An 11,375-nucleotide genomic window follows, 5' to 3' on the forward strand; every position below is an offset into this window, starting at 1 on the left:
ACTATCCAAGGGCAACTCCCCAAGAGGAATTTTCCTTTTCTGTCACTCAGCCTTGTCTTTACTCATATCCTTTTGCTGCTAGTCTACATTAGTTACTAGTTAAGTAGTCTTGCCTACCAAACACAACAGGGAGCTCAGAATCAGTGGGTGTTTCTACACATCCATTAATGCACAGTAGTTACTGCACATTTAATTTAGTATTGTATAACCAAGTACTAAATAAATGCACAGTAACCAGAGTTATTGCACAGTAGTGCTGGCAAATGCCTTTTTAGTGACACTACTAGTCGCACTAGTCGCATAATAATACTGCACAGTAGCGTATTAGCACTGTCCGTGGTGTGACGCGCTACTGTGCAGTGTTATTAGGCTACTGCACAGTTACCGTCGTATGTAGATGCATGTAGTGAGACCCGGATTTTCGTTTGAGGTCTGTTCAGCATTAGTACAATGCAGGGAGCTCAGCTTTGGTCATGGTCTTTGAAACGGTGGGTGCTCTGATCTTAGCTGCTCCCCCACCCCGACATTTTCATGACAGCTACGATGACACACAAGGACAGGTGCATCACACAAGGACAGCTACAAACAATAACAAGAATTCATGTATGTGTTACAGGACTCTGCACTGATGAAATGGAGCATGGAAACAGCACAGAGGTGACAGAGTTTGTGTTGCTGGGACTGTCTCAGACCTGGGAGGTCCAGCTGTTCCTCCTTGGCTTGTTTCTTCTCTTCTACTCGCTGATCCTGCCAGCTAATGTCCTCATCATCCTCACCATCCACAAAGATCCCCGCCTGGGCTCCCCCATGTATTTCTTCCTGGCCAACCTGGCCTTCCTGGATATTTGTTACTGCTCTGTCACTCCACCTAGAATGCTAGCTGACTTCTTCTCCCGCCGCAAGGCTATCTCCTACGGGGCCTGCCTAGCACAGCTGTTCTTTCTCCACTTCTTAGGAGGAGCTGAAATCTTCCTGCTCATTGGCATGGCCTTTGACAGGTACATGGCCATCTGTAAGCCACTACACTATGCCACCGTGGTAAACAGAGGGGTCTGCTGGGCCTTAGTGGTGGCCGCCTGGGCAGGGGGATTCATGCATTCCATTATCCAAGTAGCCCTCATTGTTCCTCTCCCCTTCTGTGGCCCCAACAAGCTGGACAACTTCTTCTGTGACATTACCCAGTTGATCAAGCTGGCCTGCGCTGACACCTACATCTTGGAATTCATCATGTTCTTCAACAGCGGCCTGGCCACCTTCATGTGCTTCCTCCTTCTGCTGATCTCCTACGGGGCCCTGCTGGTCCGGCTGAGGGCAAGCTCCTCCCTTGGGAAGAGCAAAGCAGCCTCCACCTGTGTCACCCACATCATCATTGTCTTTGTCATGTTCGGCCCAGCCATCTACGTCTACTGCCGGCCCTTCCGTAGCTTCCCCATGGACAAGGTGGTGGCCGTCTTCCACACTGTGGTCTTCCCCCTTGTCAATCCCATGATCTACACGCTGAGGAATAGGGAGATCCTCAGTGCTATGAAGAGGCTGCTGGACAGATCTGGCCTCTGGAAAGGAAAATAGAAGAATGCCAGAATAATAGAAGTGCAGAGATCAGAATATTTTTGTTGTGCTGGGCAAGGTTTTGTTTGAGTTGTACTGGAGTAGTACTTTAATCATGGTATAGGTTCTGCAAATTAACCACGGAGCTCCTCTGAAGTATCCTGGAAATAAACTTTTAGAAACTTGGTATCTGTGGAGTACAGTGATTCTTTACACTGTGGGTACATTACACACACTCCTTAAGGCACAGTAGCCTATTATACTGCACATTAACTTGTCATGTAAAAACCCATGCAATTACTCTAATGCACAGTAAAGTAGGCTACTGTGCATTATGCATCACTTTAAAAATGTGCACTTTTCATACTGCACATTAGGGCAGCTTAATGCGCTTGTATTTAGTACCTGACATTGGAGGTACTAAATCTAATGTGCATTAAAAAAACACATGAATGCAGGTTTTAATGGTGCAGAACCTATGGTCTAATTTTCTGGGTCCATAGAAAAACTTTGGAATAAATGTATTATCCATGAAGTGATCTATAATATCGATGGACAGGCTCCACAACAGCTGTGTAGAAACACTGTACTAACTCTATAGCAGGGTTTTTCAACCCCCAGTTGACAACCTCCCGCTCTATAGTATCTATGGAATAACTAAAAATTAACTTGGTATAAGCCAGGCAGTAACTCTATATTAACTGTGGAGTAAGTCTACATCATCTGTGGGGCAATTCTGTTAGCTCTGTAAGTATATAGCCCCAAATCCTATTGGGCTAATTCTTGTTCAGGCTATTCCAGAAAAGGTATGTCACCTCATGACCCTTAATCCTAGTTCATCCTGGAAAATGGGTAGTTCCCCTACTGCTCCTGCAAGGGCTGATCCTATTTTGCCCTGCAGATCCATAGTAGTAGAAATATCCCTACTAAATGTACTGCCACTCCCTTTTGCCCAGTAGCCAAGTGCTTAGAGCACTTCTGGAAAAGATGGGAGTCCTAAAGCCAAAAGGAGAGCCTGCAAGAGGGAACTTGACTCTTGCAAACCTTTCCTCTCGGTGGGCTAGTTTTAAGGGGAGGGATAGAGGATGCTTTGCTCCCATTTGGAGGGATTCATCTGAGAGGGGGGGGACACAAGATTTGGGCCACAATAACTGTGTGGCAACACTCTAGTACCTCTGGATTGTTTTCCTTTTATAACTGGAATGAGCCTGTAGCACCCAGAGAGTAACACTCTAGTGACTTTATGGCCAGACAGGCAAAGTCTGAGAGCTGTAGAAAGTGGAAAAGAAGGTGGGACTGAGTGTGAGGTTGGCAGGGACACTGGTTGGACAAGGAGCAAAATAAAATAATAATGTTTGCATTTTATTAAGCCATTGTCAACACACTTCCCAAACCAGCCAAAATGAGAATGAGCACACTGCTGTTTCAGTTTAGGCATAGTAATATCAATGAATGATGGGATTTTGTGCCGGTTAGGAATTATTATACTGTAATTGCACTGCCCTATAAAGCTTTTTGTCAGCCTTTTCCCCAGCATCCTAATTTTGCCTCAAACCTCGGTTACTGAAGATACATTCAATATGTTGGTCTGTGGAAGTAACAGTAGGAAGCCCCCAGACAACGGGAAGCGAGCAGGGACAGGTCCATAGATGGTGTGGTGGCATAGCTGCAGACGTGACCCCCCACCTCTGGCTGTGCCCCCAATGTGCAGTGAGCTCCTGCTGGCACTTCAGAGCAGCTCCTGCTGACAGCTCCACGTGTGCCGTGAGCTCATCCCCTTCAGTGGCGTACAAAATGAGCTGTCTTAACTGAGAGATGTAAAATGAGCTCTCTCAACTTCTCTACCTCACCTTATCACTGCAATCCTGAATCTGCCCCTGGTAGCTAGACACAAGTCAATGACGAGACTCCTTTAGAAACCAACACCTCCCATGGATCCTCCTGGAACTAGTTCAGACGGGTTCTCAGAGGAAAGGAAGTTTCTTGAGGCCTCTTGTAGACTTTCTTGCCTATCCCACATATGCTATAAAGGTTAGAAACACACAAGAAGTAACTTTAGGAACAGACTCAGCAGCTTTGGCCACAAGTAAAATTTAAGTTGCCATACAAACTAGGCAGAAAAAATATCTACATTATATGTGGAACATTTAATGGCTTGTTTCCCATATTATGGCACCTTAAAATGGGTGCATGTATAGCACCCTACCTATATACACTGCAATTAATATGTTAACATGTAAATACCTATATACACATTAATTCATTTGTTAACATGTAAAGGGGGCCTCAGACCAGTGGTTTTCAACCTGTAGTCCACAGTCCCCTGGGGGTCCACAGACTATGTCTAATGGGTCTGTGAAAGATGACCATGATTAATCAAAAATATGAGAATACCTACACTTACAATGCAAAGGGGTCTACACCTCCATTCATAATTTCCAAAAGGGCTACACATCCATTCACATTTTTTTAGGGGTCCACAAATGAAAAAAGGTTGAAAACCACTACCTTAGACTACAACATTCAGTCTATACTAATAGTATTTGGATTGGATTGCTGAACTTGTCTACTCATTTAAATAGTTAAGGGCCAAAGGGGGAGAATTCAACAGGATTCTCCTGTTTAACTAGCCAGTGACTGATTGCAATCCCTGATGAGTTGCCACAGACCATCTCACTAAACTCAGATAAAAGCGTGAAAGACTGAATAGCAGAAGGACAACGTCACACAATGTTTGCAAATGTATACGACAGCTTAACCAGGAGTTGGAATAAGAGGCTGGAAAATAAAAACGGTGCTGGGACAAGATGGCAACACAGGGTCATGAAGAACCATGTTCTGGTCATGAAGAATATGGGCAAGATGGAGAGTATGGAAAAGAGGGAAAAACAGATGGCTAGCCATCTAACAAGCACTTGCGGGCAGCAGGGACTGAGGGGTGGGAGCTGGGAAGTGAGCTGCATACTTCTGATCAAATGCATCAGAAACTGTCAACAGAGAGAAGGTGAACCCTACAACAACCACCAAACGGCATCAGGTCATCAGGAATGACAGACCAGGACCAGCAGAGACAGTCTGCCTCGCTGAGTCCAGTCCCCCGAGTCCACAAGAGCATCTGCAACACTTCATCTCCAGGCACACCACAAGCCACTAAACTCCCCCTCTCAGCCGATCAAGATTTAGAGCTGTAGTGCAAAAAACCCCCCAAAAACAAAGCCTCAAAAACTGCAGTGTGACACAGGAGGGAGACAGCAGGGGAGGCCAAAGGTGCTCCACAGGCCTTGGCCCCTGCCCTCACAGGGAGCTGGTTAGGTAAAGTGAGAGAAGTCTGAGAGAAGTCTAAGATGGGCCTATGGTCTGCATTCATACAGTATTTAACAAAGGGATCATCATCACGGCACCCCCCCTATAATGGGGACCTGTTACGTGGGACACTTGGTGCGTGGAAGTGAGGTGAATTGAGACTCAGGGCAGAGCCAAAAAAAAAACCCCTTGGGCAGGTAAAGTGGGGCTTACATTGCAAACCTGGAGCCTGAATCCAATATTGTTACCTAAAAACCCTCACTCAGCTGCTGCCCAACCTTGGAGGTGGCCAGACATCAGAGCCACCTCTCTCTCTGACCTGAAGGCTTCCCACATGGCAAGAACTGCATCTCAGTAAAAACCGAAAAGTTTCCCAATCTTTCTCGATCAGCAGCCAGGTGTCCAACTCCCCTAAACCCGTCAGCATTCAGAATACAAGCCTCTCTCTACCTGAGCCCCACCAGGCCCTTTCTAACATGAGCGTTCCCAGAGCATGTCTAACGCACGCTAATGGGACGAGACTTTGTACAAAATGCAATGGCAGCTTCTGCTTTTGGCTGGAGGCGGAGGAGGCCTCCACAGCCGTCACCCACGCTTCCTTTTTCTTTTTCTTTTAGTTTTGAACCCTACTAAAGATGCCTTTGAAAAGCTCTAGTAGCCCTAGTATCATCACCCATGCAACAGGCAACATGCAACTTTCAGTCCTTTCCATCCTCTCATCAAGCTGAAGTCTTTCAAGGGGAATGATTTCCTTTGCTGAGTGCCTCAAACAGTACTTCTCCACCTTTTACTGCACAGCTCGTCCTACTGACAGCTGTCTTGCAACTGATACCTGGCCCTATTTTACCCACAGAGGTGCAGATGATTCTTGAGGCAGGGCCAGCATCCAGCTGGGCATTTGCCCCTGCTTGGCGGATCTCGTTCCCACCGTGATCACATCATGACCAGTTGGCTGTCCTGCAGATCCAACACGATCAGCTGTTTCTCCTGCTTGGCGGGTCTCGTTCCCACTGTGATCACATCATGACCAGCTAGCTGTCCTGCAGATCCAACATGATCAGCCGTTTCTCCCGTGACTGCACCTTGCTGGAAACCTCCTGGGAGGAAAATATATCCTAGGAGTGAGAGCTCTCTCCCTGGCTGTGTTTACTGTGCTCGGTGCCTTAGTGCTCAGACCAGCCCCTTGCAATCCTCTCGAGCATCCTGGTAGTGAGGAAAATGCTCATTTAGAGAACTTTCCTCATTTAAGAGAGCGAGGAATTTGGGAGGGATTACTGCTTCCCTCCCCAGCCCATCCCTGTTGAAAACTTAGTCCTGAGAGGCTATAAGTGAAAACTCTGCTTTAAAAAATGTATATATTTATGCTGGCTACTTCTCCGGCTTGCCATCACCATGGGCAGCATTTGTCTAAATATTCTTCCTTGTTTCTCCCAAAATGGAACATTTTCAGCATTACCCTCCTCCGAAGATTTTGCATCTTTGAGTCTTGCCCTGATACGAAAAGTGGGGAAAAAAATGCAACATTTTCCAGGAAACAGAAATCCCAGTTCCTAGACGGTGCTCGCTCGCTCGCCCTCTCAAAGACACTCATGCTTATGCACAGTCTATAAGGGACACCTCAATCCTTCAGACTCACACCTCTGAAGCCAATTACCGCTCACAGTCCTAATAACAAGTGTTTTGCCAGGGGTTGTTGGTTCTAGATAAGCTGTGGATTAAGCTGTATTAAAGTGACTTCACTTTAATTAAGAAAAAACAAAAAACCATGAAGACTTCCACAGATCATCCGCCTCCCTGCTGTGCAGCATCTGCAAGTACAAAGCACGTGTTTGTACTTCAGAATGGGGAAAAAAAGCCACGGACTTTTCTCTCATTACTTAGAACCAAGTTACAGAAATAGTCTGGCTCCTAAAAGTCCAGATAGGCACGTGAGACTACATTCCCAGTAGAGACGTACTTCCCAGAAGTAATCCTGTCTGAAGGGTTTTCGTTCTCATCGGCTTGCAGAAGGGATTCTGCAATGCTCCTTGCTGGGAGGACCTTGTTTGGCTGGAGCCCCAGTAGCCCCAGTCGTCCTCCTGCTGGCCTGGTGACCAAGAGCCTAGCTCGTCCCTCCCAGAGGGGTCACAGTCATGGCTTTCTTGACTTGGCACTGCCTTGCTAACGAGTCCCCTGGTGCCAAATTGCAATGCACTCCCCTGGCCTCAGAGCTCCACCCTTCCCAGCCACAAGAACAGCATCTCCAAAACCTGCCCTGCCCGAGACAGAGGGGCTATAGCTGGGGACAGCTGGGGGTGGAGGAGGCTGGGCACGGGACAGGATGGAAATGGGACTAGTCTGAAGAGCCACTGCTTCACTAAAGACAGTGCAGGGTGAGTCTCCACCTCCCTCCCTCCCTAGATCAAGTCAGGTTTTTGGGTGATAGCTGAATCCCCAGTTCTTTTGGCCCAGGGATTGCACATAGGATGCCAGCCCTGTAACAAGATATGTCTCACAATAGACATGGTTATTATGCTTAGGTATTTTGAATTTGGACTTTAATTTGCACTTGCCTTGGAAGTCTTAAAAAGAACTTCCTTCCTTCCTTACTCAGATTTGTATTTTAGTATATAAAAACCATGCTGTGATGTTGTGCTGGGCACTTTTTAAAGCACCGTTTAATATCAGCTTCTTGACACAACCCAGCCTGCTTGATAGCTCCTCAGGCTAAGGCTGGTCCTGAATATCTTGACTGGGTCTTCCCTAAATTGGGGAGAGGTGCTTGAGGGGGTGATAATTATGATGAAATTAGCCCCAAGAGCTACTCTTAATATCCACTTTGCATTTATCTGTTACTAGGATTGTCAGGGAGAGGGAGGTATTTTGTCATATGGACTTCCCCGCTGAAGATGATGGTTTGGCTGATCAAGCCCTTTCTGCTTGCTAATTAATTTGATGCGGTCTTTCGTGCTGGCATCCAGTTTACTAAAACTTTTGCCAAGCGGTGAATTTTCCTTTGCATCTTGGGGCCTCAAGCCTTGGGCTTCTGCTCTATTACAATATTTTGTAATCTGGAGAATTTATTAAAAAGTTGTTGCCCCGCTCTGTGAGCATCAGGTAGGTTGCTTCAGACTGTTCCTAATTGCTTGTTTTAAATCCTCTTTACTGAGACGGTGCAATTTGCCATTAGATTTAACTCTGGTGTCACACAGTATAACAGCGTTGCCTTTTCTAAATAAATGCATTGCTAATCTGCAGCACGTGGAAGAGTTCGGATTTTAGGAGCTCCGTGTTTCTTCCTTGATTCTCTTGGGTCTTCTGCCATGAGACAGCCTTTTCTTGTTCTGCTTTCCCCAGTCTAGACTCATCATGCTTTGGGGCCAGGGAGGAATTTTACCTCATGGTCAGATGGTTGCAGCCTGTGGGGTCCTTTGCCTTCCTCTAGCAAAGGACACGGCCCTCCTGGTTACATCTCTGAAATGGATTTTAACAACCGCTGCAGCAGCAGGACACCGACCACCACCGTCCCCCTGCTTTACCTCTGGCAGGTCAGGGTGCAATGCCTGTAGTTATGGGGCAAGGCTGTCCGGTCAGGCTTGTTTATGGGTTAGAGAATGATTTGCATGGGATGGTTTGGCTAGGGATGATCCTGCCTCTGGCAGGGAGATGGCCGAGAAAACCTGCCGAGGCTCCAGTCCTACTTCTCTATGCTCCTGTTCTATGATTTCATAGATGTTAGGGCTGGAAAGGACCTCGAAGATCATCAAGTCCAGCCCCCTGCCCCAAAGGCAGTGAGGGTCAAAGGTTCCCAGCAAGATAAGCATCCAAGCATTTCTTGAATGATTGTCTGATCATATTCCTGGTCCTCCTGATCCCCCTTACTTTCAGTAACATGCAGCGCAGTGGGAGCACTAACCTGGGCTCCAGGAGTTAATGCAGTCACCTGTCCTCCCCACACTGGAGCCCGTTTCCTTAAGTATTTCCCTGATTTCCAACACCAAGCATGGCTTCCTGAGGTGCCTTAGATATTCTTGAACCACCTGGTTTCTACCTTTGAAGTCCTCACTTGTCTTTGCAGTTCCACCTTTTCTGAGCGCACGCTGGCACTCCTTGGGCTCCTCTACACGAGGAGCGGAGGAACCGTGACACGCTGCTTGCTGTTTTAACTTACTCTTCCACTGCTTTTCCCACTCCAATTTCTCCTTCAGATCTTTTGCTTGTCTTTGTATGCAAGGAGCTTCATCGTTATGATGTGGATATACCTTGCATGGGTTGGCTGTGGTTTTCCTCTGCTTGTTTCCTTTCCTTTTCTTTCCCTTTTTCTTCTAGTTTAAACATGTGACGGGCATAATCCTAGGGTTTGTCTGCGCCTGTTGCGTCCAGCATGGATGCTTTCCAGTTTTCATTTAACACCTGATTTACAAAGCGGGTAAGTACTGCTGAGCACCCAACAGAGTGGGTACATGGGGCCAGCAGGAAAGCAGCCAGCTAGAGGGAGCGTAGCTCAGGAAGCTGGATGCTGCTATGCATAGCACAGGACTACTGGGATCTAGCCAGGACCCTTGCTCACAGTGGGCCAGGTATTTGCCCAGAGCTGTTTAACCATTTCATCCAATGACTATAAAATGCAAGGTGCAGTGGGCCAGTCCCAACAGGAAGGGCATCTCTTTCTCCTTGGCCAATGTCCTAACCATAAGGCTATTAACCTGAAAGGTGGAGGATACCTTCCGCCTCCTCTGGCAACTAACACCTGCTTGTGGTTTTTTTCCAAGCAAAATTTCCAGACTTGCCCTGACCTTACGCAGGTACCTGAGTGATTCTGTTTGCCTGGGGAACCACACAGCTGAGTAGAGCCCTGCTGAGCATGCTCGGTAAACGAGTGTAGGCCATGCTGAATTGCAAACTGCATAAATGGAAAAAAAACTGCAGTTATATAGCTACATACTTGTCATTTATACGTGTGAACGGGAATGGAATCTGGTCCTAAATAAACACCGGAGAAGTGGGTATTTGGAGTCAACAGAGATAAAGAAATTATGGCATAAATAGATATGGATGGGAGGAAAAATGAAAGAACCAATAAATGAAAATATAAGAGGTACCTGACGAAAGACCTGACAGAGAATGTGTGACATTCACAAGCTTGTCAAACTTTATTCCAGTTACATAGCTGGGCCAATAAAGGAGCTCACCCTAAGAAATCCTTGCCTGCCTTTCAGAAATACATTGAAAATAGAAAATATAAACAGACGGTGTATGGCAGCGTCCTGGTTTTAGTTGGGATCTGTGCTCTCAGCAGTACAGCAGAGGCCTCTGTCTTGATTTGGGTTCTCTGCAGAGCCCAGCGGCATGGGATTGCTACCTCATCTGTTGTCGGTGGAAAACCAAGTGTGACAGTGTCTTCCACCATACCTGACACCCCAAAAGGATGTTAAGAGCATCTAAATTTGATCTCCTGCGTATCACAGGCCCCCTTTCCTCTAGCTTGATTTCAATATCCAGTGTTTGACTAAAGTCTATTCAACATGAAGACATGACAAGATGCACAACATCCCCTGGCTGTTGGTTTCAATGGTCAATCTCCCCCACGGTTGTGAATGCAATCCTTATTTTCAATTGGAATGGGCTTGGCTTTTGCTTCCTACCATTTTTTTTTGGTCTTGCCTCTCTGCCAATCATTAAATGGCTCTTTGGCATCTTGTATTTTCAGCTTTGAATTGTAATCACATCACCTATTGCTCTTCTTTTTGATAAAATGAACCAACTGAGCTGCTCCCCATTCTGAAAAGGGTCTTCTTCACCCTCTTCAGGTGCAGACAGAAGTGACAATTTTCCTCTGATCTGGCCCCTGAAAGTGGTCTACAGAAATGCATGTCTTAATTAAAATATTAAAGATATTTAGGCTAAGCAACAAACCCTGTGGCACCCCACTAAAAATGCCATATTTGATAGTGGTGCCCCATGGACAACTCTTTAAAATTTTCCAGGCATCCTGCTTGTGCCTTACTGCAATGGTGTGCCAGTTTAATAACTGTATGCAATTGTGTGCCAGCCCAGTCCTGCACTCAGTATTGGTCAGGGTCTGTACAGCACTTGGTACAACAGTGCCCTGCTTTTAGCTGCCCTCCAATACTTCCTTATGACACCTAATGAAGACTATCACTGACTCACATGTTGTTGTTACAGGAGTTTGCGCTGGTGCGATGGAGTATGGGAATGGCACGGAGGTGACAGAGTTTGTGCTGCTGGGGCTGGCCCAGACCAGAGAGGTCCAGCTCTTCCTCTTCATTTTGTTTCTCATCTTCTACTCATTCGTCCTGCCGGCTAACATGCTCATCATACTCACCATCTGGGTGGACCCCCACCTGGACTCCCCCATGTATTTCTTCCTGGCCAACTTGGCTTTCCTGGATATTTGCTACTGCTCCATTACCCCTCCAAGGATGCTGGCTGACTTCTTTGCCCAACACAAGGCTATCTCCTATGGGGCTTGCATAACCCAGCTATTCTTCCTCCATTTCTTAGGAGGGGCTGAGATCTTCCTG

General features: G+C 46.7%; 2 protein-coding genes across 2 annotated transcripts in view; both read left to right on the forward strand.

The window, feature by feature from the left end:
* Positions 1 to 633: 633 nt before the first annotated feature.
* LOC102370689 (olfactory receptor 4N2-like) lies at positions 634 to 1,569 on the forward strand. The gene has a single exon (XM_006037708.1). The coding sequence runs from the start codon at positions 634 to 636 to the stop codon at positions 1,567 to 1,569; it is 936 nt and encodes a 311-aa protein (XP_006037770.1).
* Positions 1,570 to 11,033: 9,464 nt separating this feature from the next.
* The window catches only part of LOC102388565 (olfactory receptor 4N5-like), a 957-nt gene continuing 615 nt past the window's right edge, over positions 11,034 to 11,375 (forward strand). The window contains exon 1 of the mRNA XM_006037695.1: positions 11,034 to 11,375. This exon is cut by the window's right edge and continues 615 nt beyond it. Coding sequence (XP_006037757.1) covers positions 11,034 to 11,375 — 342 coding nt within the window.

This window comes from Alligator sinensis, unplaced genomic scaffold (genome assembly GCF_000455745.1).
Source record: "Alligator sinensis unplaced genomic scaffold, ASM45574v1 scaffold1300_1, whole genome shotgun sequence".
In the NCBI taxonomy this organism is placed as follows: domain Eukaryota; kingdom Metazoa; phylum Chordata; order Crocodylia; family Alligatoridae; genus Alligator; species Alligator sinensis.